Raw genomic sequence first — 20,375 nt, forward strand, 5'->3', positions numbered from 1 at the left:
TGTGTGTGTATACGCCCATGAGGTGTCATGGTGCCAAACGTGAGGTTTCTAACTTCAACGGAAAAAAAGTTGTTTACTTTTTTAGCTTTCAATGCAAGCCTATGGGGGGGCAAAAACGGAGCTCCGGATCCGATCCGGAGCTCCGAGCGGAGCGGAGCGGAAGTGGGCGGAGCGGGGGCGGGGCGGAGCGACCCGCTCCGAAAAATGGCGGATCTGCAAGTGAAGCGGAGCGGGGGGTCCGTGCACACCCCTACTGAGAAGTGGCCTGAGCCCTGTGTCAGCCTGCAGTGCTTACCAGATCCTCCAAGCGAATGGCCATTCACGCCTAACCTCAGTTCACATGATTTCACCACCTCAAAATGGGTGGCATTCCTCATAAACTGGGTTTCTACATGAGGGCCAAGTATACACTGGAGGCTGTTTTATGATGGTGGTGGTGGGGAACTGTTGTGACTCTACCTCAACACCTGGACGGACTATATGAACTGTGTCTAAGGTTTGCCTTAATCATCCTTGAAGAATTTTTCAGCTTGGGTATCGCTCTTTCATCTAAGAGCAAACAGCAGGTCACTCTGAGCTTGCCATTGCGAGTGAAAGGGCAGGAGTATTTTCAGAGTTAGGATCCAGTCCTGCTTTAACTTTAGCCCTTTACAGGCATCCGTGCCCCATGTACACTGAACACATGAGGAGGGAGAGCAAGCTTGCCCTCCCCCCACCATCCATCACTGTTTCTGTCACCTCCTAACATGGAGGGCCACTTTTGGCAGCGAGAGCCTCCACTATCCATGTGGTGAGGGGGAGGAGCAGCAGGAACTGCCCCCCTCTCCTCATCAAACAACCTCCAATTTATACTTGGCCTTCTGTTTGGACAGCTGCTCCTGTAGAAACTTAGGCTAGATCTACACCTTATAGCAGTATTGAAGTGCACTGATAACTTTGGGGCACAATCCACATTCCATATACCGCTTCCATAGTATTATTTCCTGATTTTTTTATTCCACACTCGTAATGGTTCGACACAAAGTGTCGATCTGGCCCCAGTTCATGAGGAATGCCACCCATTTGGAGATGGTGAAATCATGTGAATTGGTGTCAGGCATGAATGGCCGTTCGCTTGGAGGATCTGGTAAACACTACAGGCTATTTGACGCAGGACTCATGCCATTTCTCAGGCACACTACTGCAATGCTGCCCCAGCTGGCTATATGAAACAGGGCCTAATCATGTCGCTCTTAGAACTGCTGCCCATCCCACCACTCTGAAGTGCCTCTGCTGGAAATGTTTCCAGGAAACATGGTCTTTTCATGGTCTTTGTGTCTTGACAATCTCTGGTCATTAGAGTATCCCTTTCATTGGGGATTGGCACTGTAAGCATCACAGAGCGCTCCATACGATTTTCCTCCACCCTGCTGTACCTGGCTTCCAAATCACATGGAGAGCCACCACAAATACAGGAGGCTCTCCCTTTAGAGGGTCAGCTTCAACATTAGGGAGGCAGGTCTAGCGTGCTGACCTTCCTTGTGTGTTTATTGTGCACTGAATCCGAGCAACTGAAGAGGGCTGTTGTGTCTAGACTGTGTGAAGAAAAAATGCTGTTAACTTTTCAATTAGTGTGTCAGGGGAAGGAAAGATTAGAGACCTCTCCAAATGACTTTATTATTTGTTCTTTAGCTGTTGTTCCATAAATTAAAGGAGGTCCCCTAAGTCATTCTTGATTTTCTCTATTTCTCCCCTTTTCTTCATCTTCAGGAATTACAGGCACCTTTTTGCTGCAACTCATAAGCTTTTGACTCCATCCTTCTCTGACAGCCACAGCAAGAGAGCCTGAAAAGTTAAAGGTACAGGGTGGTGGTGGGGAATGCTAAACCTAACCAAGTTTGCATTTCAACAAATTGTCTCTCAGGAGCTCTATTAAATACACTAAATTCCATCTGTTCATTGTGGCTCAGGAGTGGCACAGGGGTTTTTCAAGGAGCGCTTTGTAATTCCCAGGTGGCACATCCTGCCATGTGATATAAGAGTTGCCATAGTAACAGGTTCTTTTTTTAGAAGACCTCTTTTACTGTTTAACCCTCAGTTGTCCAGAGCACTGCTTATTCGGGTTAGTCGTAGTTTTACATATAAATGGGAAAGTAAACATTATAGTACCTCAACAAGTAGCATGCCAAAAGTCTCAGGTTCAATATCTAGTTAAAAGCATTTGAGATAGCAGGATTGGGAACAACTTTGCCTTGGACCTTAAAGCCACTGCCAGTCAGATTCATGATATGAATCCGATCTGATCTCTGATCAGGTGATGCTTTTTTTAACACCCTACGTTGGCTTCCAGTCGGCTCCCAGATCTAGTACAAGCTCTTCACCCTTACTATCAATGCCCCCCCCCAGCCTTTCCTTCTACTCTCCCTGCTCTTATATCAAAATATATCCCTGACCGTTACCTTTACTCTTCAGGTTCCACCACCCTCAGCTGTCCAAAGGAGCCTTGGCTTCCTCAAACCATGTCATCCTTTCATCCTTGCTGCCCAATATGCTTGGTACTGCTTCCAAAAGAACTATGCTTCTTAATCTCCTTCAACTCCATCCTCAAAACCCAGTTTAAGAGGCCTTTGGAACAAACCCCTAGTTCCCCTGGACCATTGCAGGGCTGTAGAACAGGGCCTGGTGTAATTAAGCCTAAAGTGGTTTCCACTTAACTCCCCCTATGTTGTCTCCCCTTTTCCAAATTATAGATTGTAAATCCCTTGGAATAGTGGCTTGTCCTATTTTACTTTGTGAAGTGTCATGCACATTAATGGAACTATATACAGAAATAGTGTAATAATAACAGCTTCTTAGGTCCCCAACATGGTGCCCATGAGTACCAATGTGCCCATGGACGCTTCTCTTGACTCCCTGCCGCTCCTGTGTTTTGTGTGTGTGTTTAGTATTTTTAAAACTAACTGGGATGTCAGCATACTGTGAAGCAAAGTGCTAGCCTCTAGAGGTGCTCCATCTTCATTTCCAAGCATAACGCTTCCTGGAGGCATACTTAGAAAATGAAAAAGTGGATGTCTGCAGCTGAGTTTGAAATGTGCCTTCCATGAAATAAGTGTTGGAGCACAGAACTGTGGATTAAAAAGATCGGTTTTGTGTTTTGGAACTCAGAACCCAGCTCTGCTTTTTACTCAGGTTCTTCAGCAGCATAATTTTCTTTTTGTCTCACCAGTTTGCCTTTTTGGAAATGGGTGAATTTCGTGACTAGCCAGGTACAACATGGTGGCCATTTGTAAATGGAAAGCCTTCCTCATGGCAGCCATTTTGTGAGAGCACCCATAATCCACTCTCAAAATTCTAAATATGCCTACCAGACCAAAAAGGCCCATGGACTAGATGGACTAATGGTCTGACTCAGTATCAAGAAGCTCACATAATTAAACTGTGAACAAGGCCTCATGAGGCCTTGGAAAGCCAAGAGTATGACTCAGTAGGTATGGGGGAGGGGTATAATTTTCATAGTGAAAAATGGTGTGGAATTTGATTTACTGGCACTAACTTTGAAGAGGCTTGGATCAAAATGCATGTAGTCACCTAGGTGATGAATTGGCCCCTATAACCCCTCCAAACTATGACCCATCCTGTAACAAGTGCTATCAAATAACTTAATAAATATCCCTCTCTTGTCCATTGCAGAAAATACAGCTTATCAGCAATATGAGATGGCTCATCAGCATCTACTGAGAGAAGTGTGTTGAGGTGTCAAAATGAAGCCCTTTGAGCCTGGCAAGACATACTTACCGCATCATCCAGGAGTTTTCCTGTGCTCTTTTTGACAGGCGACTTTGATGGAGAAGGTGAAGGGGATGGAAGAGGGGCCGAAAGTGTTTCTTCTTGTTCAATCTCTTTCTCCAGCTTTATTAATCCAGGAGGCTCCACGCCAAACCTTTTGAATGCATAAAATTACCAGTGCTTACAAAGCAGTTCATATATCATACATTAATGTTCCAACGGGCACTAATGGCATTAGTTACATTGCCTAATGAAAACGGTAAAAAACAAAATCATTATCATAGCTCTTGACTTCATGCTTTATACCCTATCACTAGTATTAAAACTCAGGAAGACTCACTCTTGGACACATTCTTGGCTCTAATGTGGTAGTTGCAAAATAAACCAATACTACTGTCTACGTCTATGATTTCAGCAGCATATTTTATTTATGCAGCCCCTAAAGCTATTGGTACAGCACAATAAATTTTAAAAAGATCCTGCCCACAGGCTCCTAATAATAATAATAATAATAATAATAATAATAATAATAATAATAATTAAAAAAACAGACTGAAGGAAGGGCAGAGTTGTGGATGGGGAAGGGGAGGAGAAGAGAAGGACAGAGAAGGAGATACAGATTAACAGATTCTAAAACTAAAATTTTTAATAGGTACAGTATATATATAGGTGGAAATACAGTAGAAAAAAATCAGTGGCATAGTGAGGGCTGAACCTCATGGACAAAGTCCAAGGCCCACAGCTTTTGTGGGCCCCAAATGACCCCATCCCCAGAGAATGGCAGATGATGGAGGCGGCAGCAAACAGTCCTGGCTTTGCTTACTTCACATTGCTTGCTTCACCAACTCTCTTAATATTTAACAAACAAAGTTATAGTCGAGGGGTGGTTGGCTGGCTGGCCATGACCAATGCCACACAGCCACAGTGTCACAAGGCAAGAGCGGTCAAAGTGGTGGCTGCTACTCTAGTCCAACTGACAGGATAAATTTTTGGCAGCAATGGCTGATGGGATACTAGTGGGAGGACTGAGCGGGGAGGGAGGATGGGGGATGAATAAGTCAACTTAGCCTGGACTAATAGTCAACTCAGTGATGATCCTAATCCACACCATGGTTGATTATTATCATGTTGTGTAGGGAGTACCCCCTACATAAGCAACTGTCAAATTGATTATTACCCCCACTATTGACTATCTTGTTGTCTAAACACAGCCAGAGAGTTCCATGAATAGGCATAGGCCAGAGCAATTAATGGAAGTCAAGGAGATCTACTTATTTATTTAATACTATCCTTGTTCACAATTGATTCCTGGGCAGTTTACAACCAAATATTAGACTGTGGAGAACATAAAGACTGAGGAGGCGTATAAGGATGAACAAAGGAAGGAGGACTGGAAAAAGCTAGACCTTGCCTTAAAAGAAAGAAGTTTATAATGAATACAGACAAGGGCAGGTGGCCCAGTCAAGAGAAAAGTAAACAGGTGATACACACTTCCTGTCCCTATGGCTAGCTGTTGTCAATGCCCAGACCACCCTCTGCTATGGAAAAAAAACCCCAAGTGAATGGACACATGATTGCACCTGACTGTCCTCTTCTGCTTGTACGTAGACCTGAACCAAAGGTTCAGCCCAGCCAAATTTCTGCAGTTTGGGAATGTTCAGCCCCTGAACATTCAGGGGAGCAAAGTTCAGGTAGGGGGTTCTTATATGAGGTGGTCAAGTGGTCTTCCTTCCTTCCTTCCTTCCTAATGAAAAACTGAATTCCAAAGGCAAGCAACAGCTGTCCTGCTGGGCACTTATATGACAGAATGAAAAGTCTTCCTCCCATCTTCATTCCCAGGGACATTGTAGGGTGAGGGGGGGGAGATGGCTACCCTCAAGGGAACTGTCATTCTCAGAGGCTACAATGTTGAAACATGCAAGAATGCAGCTGCCAAACTGCTGCTTGCTTTCGGCACTCAATTATTAAAAAGAAAAGAAAACCAACCAGCCACTGCATGTAATAGCAAGTACCCTCATCTGAAAGTTGTGCAGCCCCCCCCCCCCCCATGAAAGTCACAGAAGTTCTCTCCCACCACCTTTGTACAGGATGACAGTCCACAAAGGTGGGAAGAAGACTGGCAGCTCAGCTTGATTTGTAACAGCCCAGTCAGCTCTTTGGTTTTTTGGGGTGCAAAGAAAAGATGAGTCCAACAGTCTATAGAGCATCATCACACAGGAGGAAATCGAATTTCTTACTGTCACTTCTTCACCCGTGCTTTTGTCCCTCATTACTTCCTTTTTCAAAAGAGAAAGTAAACAACGTGCACGTGGCCCATTCAGTGGGCTGTTTTGATCATGCTGCTTCTCCTACACACAGCAGGAGATAGTGGCAAGTTCTGTCTCAAAAATAATCTGGATTTACTGGGGTCTTTTTTTGTTGTGCGAAGAAGGCCAGAAGGGGCGGGCGGTACGTGGGACACAATATCATGAATAGGACCCGTGAACATCCGTGAGTGCCCAGTAACGAGCATGCAATAAAACGTTCATCAAATGGTGCCCATAGGCTGCAGCCCAGTTTAGGACCTTCTCCAAGACAGCATCGGCAGCAAATAAATTGTATTTCCTACCACCATTATGCACAGAAACAAGATGTGTGCCTTGCTCCTATGTATCTCCAGGCTGGGCCTAATAACACTAAGCTGTCTAATGTGCTCTTTGTATCCTGAACTTTTGCCTTGCCTTGCTGACAATTATACCTTGACCTACTTCATTTCACCTTGCTCTGTTTGCTGGAATCAGAAGGTTAAAGCCCTGCTTGGGTGAGAGAACCAAAGTGCTGAGAGAACCCTTGGAGGTTTGAAGCTGACCAGCTGTGCACTAGATCCTTTCTCTTCCTGGCTAATTAAGACAATGGCTTGGCTGAATGGACAGGAAATCCTTCCTTAAGAGAGGGCATTGTACAAATCTTGATATTAAATGAAGTGGTGATACAACATTGACCCCCAAACTGCAACTGATGCAGAAACAGGGCAGAATGAACTTTTTCAAAAAAAAATTGCAAGTTGAAAAAGCAAAATAGACAGATTTGCCCATCGCTACCTGTTAAAGCAGTGTGAAGATAGGGACTTCATTGGGTTTTTGAGCCTGGCGTTCCTAATCCAGGTCTGACATTCTATTACAATACATTGACTCTTTTTTCTTTTTCTTTTTCCAATTCCAAGCCCCCAGGGTTTTTAAAAAGCTACTCAGACAGTGAAAATAGTCAAACTGTGCAGGGATATAAGAACCTTCTGTGGCATGAAAGCCAAAGATGCAATGTATATGGATCATAAAAATGCTTTCTGACCCTTGAAATAAATATGCAGAAAACGAAGAGTGAAATCTATGGTCGTGGTAGCTGCTAGCCCATCTTTTCTGTTTAATGAGATATCAGCTAAGGCCGGAGCAAACACCTATATATAATCTATTGACTTCCTGTCTGTCTGCAGTGCTGACAGGCTGTAAATCATTCAGTTCCCACAGGGCCCCCTGACTCTCCACCTGCATGCAACCTTACTCATCAGATGTAGCTCTCATGCTCTTCTAAGGAATGCCGTTTCCTTTTTCTTTTAGCCCCTCACAATCTAACCTACCACATTTTTTCTAACTTAAGAATAGATGGATTTAAATAGTTTCGCCTCCCCCCTTGTCAAGCTGTAATCCTTCCCAGGTCAAACAAACAAAGCCAAACTTTTCCAGCTCCTTTCAGGCAGCGGAACTAAATCTACAGATGGTTATATCGAGAACACAGCACTAAAATGAAATGTAGTTAGGAGGGGTTGAATAGGCAAAATCCTTTTACTCCTCTCTCATGCAGCTAGCTCAATTAGTCCTGTATTGCTTATGACTGCTGATCGTCACAATGTAGTTTTATATACCATCTTGCATACTCCAAGAACTTGGGGAAAGTGGTGTCTTTCAAGTCATACCAGCCTTTCAAGACATTTAGAAGAAGAAGCATTCTTACTGAATTAAATGAGAGACAGACCTTCCACCTTTCCCGAGTCTTCTGTATGTGCCAGATTACTGAGGATAGAAGTAGAGTTACTGGATGGCCACAAATGATGGCTGGCCATGAATAACAACCTCTTCATTGCTTGAAATTTCCACTCTACCAGAGGTCCTATTGCAGTCAGCCATGAGAAGCTTCATTCCTCATTCCAAGGCCACTCCAGTTACGAGGACAGGGACCAAACTTCACTAGAAGTGATATAGTCACAGGCAGAATGGCTAGCAATGCAGACTTGTGACCTGGGAGAGATGCCTTATGCAGCTCACCCCTACTTCAGCCCACACCAGCACAATTGGGCCTACATTGTAGATCATTGATAGCCTATTCAGTACAGCTGTTTCACAGTGTAGAAGGAAGTCAGTTTTTAATTTGAAAGGCTTTTCCACATTCATCCTCCCTTCCTATATTTTATTGCTCGTTGCTATGGACTGAGGTTAGCCACCAGTTAATGCAGTTGGGAAGGATTTTTCCCCACATTAGTAATTGGTCTCAATGAGGTAAGGGGGTTGCCTTCCTCACAGCAATATGTGTTAATCTGTCATTAGTGCATTACTTTATATTTCTGTCAAAACTTTTTATTGTGAGTACTAAAGGCACTGGGATGGATCCATAGCTGGGTGAGCAGTGGTTGGGCACCCTGATTCCCACTGGGGGGTCCCTGTAAGATCTCTTGGGTGCTGCTAGAAGGTGTAGCCCAGCATAGAGCTTGACATGCCTTCCATGCTCCTAGGTCATAGGAACATAAGAAGAGCCATACTGGATCAGACCAAGGGTCCAGCTAATCCAGCACTCTGTGGCCAACCAGCTGTTGATCAGGAACCCATCAGCAGGATGCAGGTATAACAGCACTCTCCTGCCTATGTTCCCCAGCAACTGAAGTATATAAGCTTACTGTGTCTCATATTGGAGGTAGCACATAGCCATCAGGGCTAGTAGTCATTGATAGCCTTCTCCTCCAGGAATTTATCCAACCCCCTTTTAAAGCCATCCAAGCTGGTAGCCATCACTACATCTTGTGGTATATCATTGCATCCTGAGGTCACAGGATGAGCCTCCATTAGTGGTTTGCACTGTGGTAGACCCAAAACCACTTCCATTCCCATGTGCTGACTGAGATGGTGATATCGGCCATCAGTCAGACTGCCCAATGTTTAGATATTTGCCCCCAAACTCTATGGACTGTAACCAATAAAATTGTGCCCATTCCACATCCACCACCACCCCATGCTTCTTGCACAGCAGTCATTTTTCTTTTCTTTCATATTATTAATTGACATAACTATTTAATACAAAAAACTTCAATACAATCATAATTCTTATTTTGTTTTGACTAGAGTGGACAAAAGAAAGAGCAATTCCTGTATGATCAAGGAGATTATTACCAGCATTGATGACCAAAGATATTATGTCACTACTCCCATCAATGGTCCAATCTTCCCAATGGAATTACAACTTGACTAACATAGTTAAAGAGCAAAAGAAGCTTCAATTGTTGATGTAAATATTTCAATGTACAGAGATAAAAAATAATAAACTCATTTTGACTTACTCTAATATTAATTTGTTTTCATACTGGTTTCCGTGCATCAGTTTGAAGCTGGCAGACAAATTCTATCACTGTATTAACAGAGTCTGGACTGTTTTTGTTTGAACAACTGCCCACAATATGCTCTGCGTAGCCCCAGTTGGGCCTTTGCCTTGACCCTGGCTAGTGTAAATGTTAGCTTGAAGATGCACTGAACCAGTAATGCTCTCAATAGCTGCTGCTGTCAAGAACGCAAATATTGCTCAGTTCCTTAAATATTTTGCCTACCTGGCAGCAATCCTTCCAAGTTCAAGCAAACAAAGGCACACTTCTCTGGGCTGCTTGTGGAGGACTGCAAAAGTAAAACAGAGAAAGAAGGTATTTACAACAAAGATATCTGAAGCATCTGAATGAAGAACCAATCCCAGTTTGAATCTCGCGACCTCAGAATCTGGACTCCTTATATAGACACATGATCAAATAAAAGGTCTGCAGCAGCTGTTATTGACTAATCAGGCAACGACTTTTTTTTTATCAGACCAATATTTTTTATATAAGTATTTACAAAAATCACAGATGGCAGATACCATCTTATAAGAAATACTCCCTCTGCTCTTCCACATAGACAAAGATGCCTCTTCTAAGATGACGCCCGAGACAATACATGTAGGCATCATCTAAAGATAAAGAATGTATTCAATTTTTTCCTACAGACTTATTCTTTGTTCATATGCAAATATATACAGCTGATTAATTGATTGTTTAGTCGAATTATAGTCATATGGCTAACAGATCTCTTTACGGGTAGCAGCCGTAAAATAAGCTTCTAACATATTCCTTAATAAACAAACATGGTTACAGTGATCTTTTCAGGAGCTAATAGAGTGAATGATTGAGAGGGTGGGTGAGACTAACAGAGTTAACACCCAACATTTTAAAAAATAAATTGAGAACCATCCCATCACACCATGGGCATAAATGTCCAAACACATGTAGATGGCTGGAAATGGTTAGAAACACACAGCCTGGCAACCTGCTTGAACTACTAGACAGACAACAGTAACTTGGTTTTCAATGTAAGGAAGAAGCGTATTTCAGGAGCAAGCATGTAATTTGCATAGACTCCCTTTGAAATAATCCACATATACGCCAAAAAAAACACCCCAACAACCCTGGCTAGGCACTTTAGCACATTTCCATTCCTTTCCAAGTATATTCAGGTTCATATTGGAACACTAGTGAACATGGAAGCAATTGTAGCCCCTTCACACATTCAATGCATGAAGGAAGCCTTATGTGATGACTGACGAGTAGCGCCCTGCTACTGGCTCCACCGTTGAAATCATGTGGCCAGGCTTGCCCTGCCCCTGACATGCATGTATTGAATCTCTGTGGAGTGCCCCTACATGTGCTTGACAAAGGAGAGGGGCTAGCTTGGTGGCACAATAGAAGAATGGGGCAGTGGCCCTTGTATCTGAGATATAAGTGGTCAGCTCAGACTTTATATTGTTTTTGCAAGTATACAATGCAGGGGAGTGACTTCACCTGGCCCCAACGTACTATGAGAACCAGTTCTTAGTCTTACCTGCCTACAGTTTGGAAATTGTTAAGCCTGATACATAGGTTTCTACTCCCAGGGAGGAACGGCGTTGTTGAAGGAAAGAAACACTCAATTTGCCCACAGTACAGTGTTCCGCTTTATAGGTAATACTCATGTAGTGTGGCACAGAGCCATGCTGAAATCAAGTGGTCCCCATATCACAATAGTAAGGCTTGGATTGGGCTGTTTGTTCCCCAAAATTAGAGGTTAGACTCATGTGGTTAACGTCATTCACTTCATGTGAGAGCTAATTGATAGGTTTAGTTCCCAATGCGGTTTGGACTCCACAGCAATCGCAGCACCAAGGTAAAATGGGAACCAGGTCGTTGTACCACTTCAAACTCGACTCCCCCTACACCTACATGGATCACATCCATTAATATGAATACTGAGATATACTTAAAGGCAAGTTTAGAGAAATCAATTCCGAAACATCCTGTGGGATATTCAGACATATTGTATTAATTTTAAAAACAATACAGCATTTCAAGGGATGATCGAGTGCAAAATGATAAGATGACAATTTGAGCAAGTGAGAAAATGTGTCTGCCAGAGTTTTGCTTCTCTGATCAGAATTAATGTGCTTCTGTGCATACCGGCTCAAAATATTCTAGACGCGTCTCATGCATCTCATGATGAACAATGTGAAACAGTGAAATCATTGTTAGAGCATGACAGACAACACAGGCAGTAGCCAACCATAAAACAAACAAGGATCTGGTGACGTGGTAAGAGTATGGTGATATGTTTAAAAGCAAGCCTGCTCACATTCCTGAGGACTATACCAGCACTGGCATGCATTCTTTTGAGCACGGGCTGTGGGTGGGGAATCTAGTTGCCACAGTATGTGCTACACATTGTAATCTAATTCTTTTGTGGAAACGGAATTACTGTTTCCACCCACACACAGCCAAAATTGTCATGAGGCTGCACAACACTGCGCTTAGTTCCCTGGCACAAGGGCCAACACAAATGTAATTAAAATATGAATATAGGGCACTAGCCAAAGCTTTGCCAGAAATTCATCACCCAGAGGACTACTGGTGCAACTGGTGTATATTCATGAACTAGAATAATTTCTAAAAGTCAGTAGAATAATTTCTAAAAATCAGTATGCCATCTGGATTAACTGTTATGTACAATAGCTCCATAAAATTTTCAATCACTGCTTACACTAATGCACTTGTTTTGAAATCTACGGGATTACCCCAAAATAAGTGGCCTCTGGATTAGCCTAAATTAATATAGAGCTATTGTTATTAAACTCTGATTTATGACACATGCCTTTATAAAAAAATATTTTTACTCCTATTTCCATGAGGCTTAAACATGTATGCTAAATTAATTATGAAACCGTGGCCCTTAATTGTACACACATTAGCATCATAAGAAGAACTGTCTATCTTCTCATTTTCATGATACATGTTCAGAATGGTGTGCGAATGTAGAACTTGGGATTTCAGCATGAGTGTCAACACCTGTGGCACAGGCAGCTAGAGCTTGTGGCACCCTTGGAGAGCAGCAGGTGGGCCCATGGGCTTGGTTAGAGCACAGAGTCAGGTCTACATTCCTTTCTGGCTCTTTCCAGTGCTGTACTGCTGCCTGCTCTCCAGCTGAGTACACTGGAAGTACACTGAATGCCAAAGCACAGGGGTTGCATTTTTACTACTGTAGCGTGCAACAGTAGCCCTTTACTCTTTGGATTTGATTAAGGTCCACCTGCAAAGAAAGTTGCCCCCTAGAGATATGTATCATACATCACCATTAGTAGGCCTACATAAATCAGTATCCCTGATCTTGATACATTGCAAACAGATACATCTAGCATATTATACATTACACATTGTTGGATGGCATGCACACATTACAAACTCCACATATGACATTTTTGTCTCTAAAAGTTTAACTTTCAGTGATAGGCACCTCCTATGAAATACATGTAGAGCTACCGTCTGGGACAATTGTAGTCACAAATAGGGCCCCTTGCAAATACTTTGCAGCCAAGTTAGTGAACATTGCTTACAGTCAAAGCTACTTCTGTTACACATCCATGTAGTGCAACCATGTTGTACAGAAAATAAAAGTGATGCATTTCCTGTCCAGACTACTTAGAGTCTAGGGGCTCAACTACACCAAGCAGGATATTCCACTATGAAAGTGGTCCAAAAGCAGTATATAAAAGGTAGGAGCCACACCACTGCTTTATAGTGGTATTGAAGTGCACTGACAACTGTTGGGCCCCATTGACACATACCATATACCCCTTTCATAGTGCTATATCCTGTTTGGTGTAGATGTGTCATGGGTCCCAACAGTTATCAGTGCAATTCAGTACCACTATAAAGCAGTAATGTAGATCCTGCAGAGCACTTCAATGCTGCTATAAAGCAGTAGTGTGACTCCTGTCTTTTATATAGCACTTCCATAGTGGAATATCCTGCTTGGTGTAGATGAACCCCAAATTATCTGGGCATGTTAACATGGGGATGAGGTCTGAAAGCAGTTGGGGAGTGCTGGGTGGCAATGCAGGTGTAGGCAAGTTTAGTCAAGAGTGATTCAAGAACGGTTTGTCAGGTAATGTTGGTTAAAAAAGAGGAAATTGAAGAGGAACTTGTGGCGGAGGAATGGGAGAGAGAGGTGACTTAATGGGTGGGCGGCTGGGGTAAGACTGTCCCAAATCTAAGAAACATCATAGAAGAAAATGAAAATGAAGTAGAAACTGGAGATATAGAGGAGAGAACCAGCAAAAAGGAGTTGACATCTGATTTCAAGGGAATGTTGAAAAATCATTTTTCAAAAGATTATATCCTCCAGTTTTTATTGATACTTTAGTATGGAAACCTTCACTTATTTTAAACACATAATGTACTTGCAATTAATGTTATTGGAGCTGCTACAATTGCATTTGTCCAGGTTTTAGTAACTGAATCTTTTCATCCATCTAATCTCGATCCTTGAGATATATTACCTGTCTTCTATTGCCATTGCTGTGACAACCTAACACTTCTTTCAGTGCACACTATTCCAAATCTTCAGCATAGCCAATCAACCATATTATTTTGTTCCCCTTATTATAATCTCTTGGAAGCAGTATTTCATTACATTTTTTTAAAAAAAATCAGAATTACCAGGTCATATTAGTGTTATTTTGAAAAAGGTTATCTATTGAGGCATACCAAGTACCAATATCTAGATATCTGAATCTCTGATTTTCTCTGGAAGTGGGAAAAACAGAATAACAATTATATGTAGATCAATTGTCAGTGATTGGTTTTCATAACTATAAAGCACTGATAAAAATAAACTATTTTATGCAGTAAAAGAGGGATCAAAATGCTTTTATAGTCCTCAAAGTGACAAGTCGCACACAAAATTGTGAATAGTTTGTGAAAAAGACAGACAGAAAAAAACTTTTCCTGATGCAACAGGTTGTGAGTACAATACAGCCAAAACTCCATTCCCCAAATCTTTCATATGTTTTTCACCTCATTCCAACTGAATGGGGACTGAAGTTCATTGGGGCTGAAGTTACACAACTGACTTGTTCCAATGGTTTCAATGGTATTTGCCATACAATCTTATGCAGGACTACTCAGAAGTACATTCCATTGAGGTCAATGGAACTCACTTCTAAGGTTGTAGCCACAATCAGAAATATCTGGATCAGGGGCTTTTGTCTCTTTTGACATGAACGAATAATACAATTATATTCTTTGGTATTTTTTAATTTTTTAAAACAATATGAATGAAGACATTGAATAGCCAGATTCTTGATACAACTCCCCTCCCCCCCGCCCAATCAGGGTAATTATCTTATCAATCCCCCAGTGGTCCAACATACCTGGTTGGTAATTTTCATGGGCTGTTAATGGATTTCAGTTGTGCAAATCTTATGTAGCAGTTTAGTTAGAATAAAATTAAGGTAGAAAGCTGAAAAGCAAACGTGTTTATTTATTTGAAAAATAAAGCAGATTACATTTTAGGATGCACTCTACTTAAACGGTAATCACAGTTCTATGTGTTGCATCAAAATAAGTCAGTGTCACACATACATGTATGCAATATAAATGCATAAGTGTACACTAGTATCACAAGCACCGAGGATGAAAAAAAAATGGTAAAATGCTCTAGAAATAAATCACACATATTAGCATGCTAGCATAATTGAAGGCAAACCCTTTTCTTGCGGAGTCGATTCTTTGAAGGAAGTGATGAAGAACGTTCATTGCATCCAGATCCTATAACCATTCAACAACATGGGACAGTCATATTCACCAAAAATGAAGAGTTCAGAGCATCATTAGTACATAATTTTTTGTGAACTGCCCAAGTATTTCAGTTTCAGTTGTTTTAAATCTTCTGCTGTGTTTTCAATCTTTGTACTGCTGCTAAGTTTTGTTTTGTTTTTTGTTTTGTTTTTTATACTGCCATTCTAAACTTTACACTTTTATATTGTACTTTATTGTCTCATATTTTGATAGTTTAAATTGTTGTGAACCACCCAGAGAGCTTTGGCTATTGGGTAATGTAGAAATGTACTAAATAAATAAATAAATAAATAAAATGATATAAACCTTGGATTATTTTCAAAACACATTTGTACTGGCCAGACAACAATACAGAACTTTCCAGGCAGGGTGGATCTCTCCTTGAAGCCCCCCACTTGAGAAGTGGGAGGTGCCCCTGCAATATATTATTATAAAGGAAGTTGGAATTTATGTATGCAATAAAACAATGGTGTATCCCAGGACTCAGAACTTGAAGTCTGGTCTTCATTCCAAAAGACCAAATGCTATGTCTTTCCTATGCTTTCTGCAGCAAAAATAAAAAGCAGGTTCCCAAGCACGATGTGGCTAGTTCCTTGTACTCAAGGGCGCTTGGCACTTGTATTTCTGAAAGAGCAGCTGCCATGTAACATGGAAAACTTCTTTTGAAACCAAGGGGAGTTTCAAAAGCACAACAGGGGGCCGCTGTCAAACAAAAACCAATCAGGAGTGCCATGGGCCATGCCATAATATTTTTCAATAATGGGAACTGGAGGTTTTTTTTTCTTCAGTATAATGAAAATCAAATGCTGCAAGGAGTGTTTCCAGATAGAGGTCTGCAAGCCACACATTAACTCCACCAGCAAGAAAACTGACCCAGTTCACAGGGTTTGTTTATATTATCTCTCTTCCCAAGATACCTCTTGAACTTGCTTCAACCTTGACTTTGTTTATATATTCAAGGTGCAATTCATTATATTAAAAAAGTGTGCACACACGCCCTCGATAAAAAGGAGTTCCTGCTTCATCTCTGATTCATTACATCCCAGGCAGGCTTCTTAATGTGACCAGACAATAACCCCACGTGCTGAGCAATAATCCCATGTACTGAGAGTGGATCTAAAATACCCTCCACCAGCCAGGAAAATAAACCGAACAGAACAACTTTAAAGAAACAACTAGGAAAGCAACTTTGGTGTCCCTGATCGTGAAAAACATGTCTAGAATCTGCTACAGAGAGGCATTTTTCGTTGCACCTTCTGGTGCTGATGACCTTGTAAAGAAATCACTCTGTCTAATTGGGGAATATCTTGCCAAGCATCAGAACATATTTTCTGTGAGCACGATACACATGTGTGGATCACTTTTTTTGCTATTAAGTCTTATGACATAACTGCTTGCTCCTTCATGTGCTACAGTTTTATAATAAATATGTTAAATAATTAGTTCAACTATACATAAAATCATCAAGCAGGAATTATCCTGTGTGCCTAGAGTGGTGTAAGTAATGGTTGTGTGCCAGCACAGCTGTTGCAACATCCAAGGCACGGCACATTTCCCAAATCTCTCATTGTTAATATAAAATCACATAGATCTTCCAGTTTGTATTAAGTCTTGGGTATATCAGCATCCAATCTGGTATAATGAAGATTGGATGGCCCCTCATATAATCTTCATCCCTGCTGATGCCACATCAGTGCCCTTTGGTAATGAATTGGGTGGCAGGCAAGGAAACTGGTCTTACCACCAATGGCTGCTGTTGCAGCGACATTTGGACTGCCTAAAGTCAGATTACCAACTACTCTGTCACTATCTCAGAGGTGGAATCCTTGGGCAGGATCCAACGGGGCTGCTCCGTGTCTGCTGGTTCTGTTGTGCTCGTGGGGCTCAAGACATGTGCAATGGGACTTCTGCACTTCTAAAAATAACCACAGAAATTAGCAGAAACAGTAGTTTCCAGATTGGGACAAGTTATCAGAGCTCCCTTCTGCAAATTCTGCTGACGTGCCCAATTTGAGAAATAAGCATTTGAGTTATTTTTAGAAGTGCCAAAGCTTCGTTGCACAAGTGGTAGTTCATGCAAGTACATGGGCACAACAGGTTACTACCCCTTAAGACCAACCCTATGTGATTAGGCTGCAGAGCACTTCATCAGTGGGTCAAGCTGAAAACCATTTTCAGGAGTATCAAAATGGCAGATGGGGTGGAATATTAAAACAGGTGGGCAGTCTGGAGAGTCTACTCTGTTTTTTTACTAAAACCCTGAGGTCCATTAATCAGAGCCACATGCAAATTAGTAGGCAGGGAGACAATGGAGTCATTTGCCCTCAGTAGGGGTGGGCAGACTTAAGTCTTGTTAGATCAACTTTGTTTTTTGATCCACCAACTGAAACCTAGTGCAAATTTCTGAGCCTAGGAATTTGGTTTGAGTACCAGAACTGAACAGAGCTCAGAGTCCTTCACACTAAAATCCACTTCTAGTTTCCTTCTTCCCACACAATCTTTCTTCATTTGAGCACTATAATTTAGAGTGAACAGAGTCATTTTGTCATTTCTAGCAATTGGGAGTCAGAAGTCTTTGCCAGTCTAATGCAAATCACCTAGAAAACTACCAGAAGATCTATCTTATACTTATCTCTGTATTAGAGATTATTTCTAAAGTAACAGGGATGGGTATTGTTTAAAAAGAATGATAAAATAAAGAACACAGGGGAGGCAAACATGGGAATTCAGGTAGGCCAAGGTTGTCAGCAAATGAAGAGTCTAAAGAGGGAACAGAGAATAAACAACGCTGAGCCCCTGACCATTTACACAGATTTTTCACACCTATTTGTCTTACTAGTCATGAAAAAGCTGTGTTGCCTTGGCAACCACCAGGTTTCAAGAACTATAAAGTCACGAAGATATAGAGGTCTTTCATAAAGCATTGCAAACACCAGTGTTTCAAGTATGTCGTGTGTGCACTTATTTCACAGTTGAATAGGGCCTTTCATATATTTTTTGTCCTTCAACCAGCTTTTATTTGCTATGTAGGTGGGTAGTACATCTCCTAACTGTAGTGGATAAGAAGATTTTTAATGGCAATTATTGTTATTTATCTTCATTTAAATAGCATCAGCACCCAAAGGGAAATAAACTTAAACAAGTGTTCTGTGTGAAGTATGGGAAAATGAAAGGGAAGTGCCTTTAATTTCTTCTCTAAAGGCATACAGTCAATCGATAATTTAATTAATTTCAAAAAGTGAATTCTAGTTAATTTCCCATCACACACTTCCTCTGATTTACTATCAAAGTATTTGATTTTATAATATACTATGCTGAAATGTGTTCTCCCTAATTTTTGCTATGTGAAAATGGACTAGACCTTCTCAATCCAAAACTACTGTTTTTCTTCTACAAAATTCTCAAATTGAGAACATTTGATATCTCGTAGTGGGTCAAGCTTTCAATGATCTATTAAGCCTCTGGTTAAGGGGCACTGAAGAGTAGGAAAAAGAAATTTGCTGATAAAGTAATTAGAGATGGATACAGGACATTAGCATACATATGAGCTGTAAGTGAAGAAACAGCTGGTGAATCATATAAAGGGGCAGACTGCTTATATGAGTTTACATATTTCAATCATATATTTAGGATGGCTTACAAAAAGAACAAAACAATGAAAATGAAAATACATGCACAAAATAAATTAAAAGCCATAACTTCATAAAGTTAGCATAAAAAGTCAGCAGAACCTTAATTCTACCTTGAAAGGTTGGGAAAATAAAAAGGTCTGTGCCTGCTATTGAAATGACAATAATATAGGCACAAGACAGAACTCTGGAGAGAACATTATATAACAGGGGTACCACCATGAGAATGCCTTCTCTCCCTCTTTGGTAGCCACTGAGTTCACATAGTGGGCACACCTGCAGTGGGGTCTTTACCGAAGAGCTTCATGTACAGGTAGGAGCCAGGCAATCCTGCAAGATTTCCATCTTACAAAAGTGCAGGGAAAAGCGCTTCCCCCATTCAGTATGTCCTGTGATGTGTAAAATGCTAAGATTATTTCAACTCAGCATCTCTACAAAACCTGCAAGGAAGGAAAACTAACAGGAAAATAAGTTGTAAGTTGCACTAGTGAATGGGCACTAAACCGTAATGGCTCCATATCTAGCAGCATCAGCACTGGCTAGGCATAAGTCTTCCAGGTCCAGTACACAACCCTGTGAGTTCACTTCTTTCAGCACTTCGAGAGAACTCTAGTCACTGAGGCAGTGGTAGCCTTTACCGCTGCACTGGGAATGGGGAAAAGAAGTGCTGCAAAAGGGCTTCTTCCAAGGCGAGTCATCAGCTGTCAGGAAATCAAGGGGAAATGGGCAGGCCCTAGGACTACACCATAAGGTCCATAACATTGGTCCTGGCAACTGTGTGCTTGCTACACTTCAAAGGTATAGAAAAAGGCATGGGGCAGAAGAATTGGGCTGCTCTGCCCATTGGCCTCATATAGGATGTCACTGCAGTTAGAGTGACACCAGCTTGAACTACAAACAAGTGTGGTAAGGACTGGACTGTTTCTTTCTAAGATTGATCCACATCTTAGGACCCTCAGAGGCTGCCTATACAAGGTCAGACAACTTGTCCATCTCACCTGTTTCTAACTACTGCAGCTAGCAACTGCTCTCATGGATCTCAGGCAGAGGACTTTCACATTAACTTTAACCTGGGCCTGATATACACCAACCAGCATAAAACACTTTCAAAACATGTTGAAAACTGTATATGGAGTGTGTCATGGGGCCCCAACAGTTGTCAAAACTGTTATAAACTGTTTTAAAGCAGTAGTGTAGATCCTTCCCTGATTGAACCTGGGTCTTTAGCATGCAAAGCATTTGGTTCTACCATTGAGCTATAGTCCATCGTCAGTATTAGCTAAGGTAACAGTTTAAAGTTTTGCCTTATAAGGGCTCTCTGGAATCCCTATAGATTGGTGCTTAATATTCCAATTTTGATACATACAAACATTGTATTTGAAATGTTTGATTTGTCTGTAACGTTCTTTCTAAAAGATACCGAAGTTGTCCAAGGTCCTTTGTGCGCAGGCAACTGATCATACAACGAACATCAGTTCATCCTGAAACAGCCTTCGTTCACAGGGGAAATAGGCACATTACCAGCCTAGACTTCTGGAGACATTTATCAAGCAGGG

At 41.5% G+C, this 20,375-nt stretch overlaps 1 protein-coding gene across 2 annotated transcripts in view; it reads right to left on the reverse strand.

Moving 5' to 3' along the window:
• The window catches only part of GAS2 (growth arrest specific 2), a 145,703-nt gene that overhangs the window by 55,963 nt on the left and 69,365 nt on the right, over nt 1-20,375 (reverse strand). For both annotated transcript variants that reach the window (XM_063117356.1, XM_063117357.1), the window contains exons 5-6: nt 9,611-9,674; nt 3,775-3,919 (exon numbers count right to left, since the gene is read on the reverse strand). In XM_063117356.1, the coding sequence (XP_062973426.1) occupies nt 3,775-3,919; nt 9,611-9,674 (209 nt within the window). The remainder of the gene's footprint in view (nt 1-3,774; nt 3,920-9,610; nt 9,675-20,375) is intronic.

Source organism: Elgaria multicarinata, chromosome 2, assembly GCF_023053635.1.
Source record: "Elgaria multicarinata webbii isolate HBS135686 ecotype San Diego chromosome 2, rElgMul1.1.pri, whole genome shotgun sequence".
In the NCBI taxonomy this organism is placed as follows: domain Eukaryota; kingdom Metazoa; phylum Chordata; class Lepidosauria; order Squamata; family Anguidae; genus Elgaria; species Elgaria multicarinata.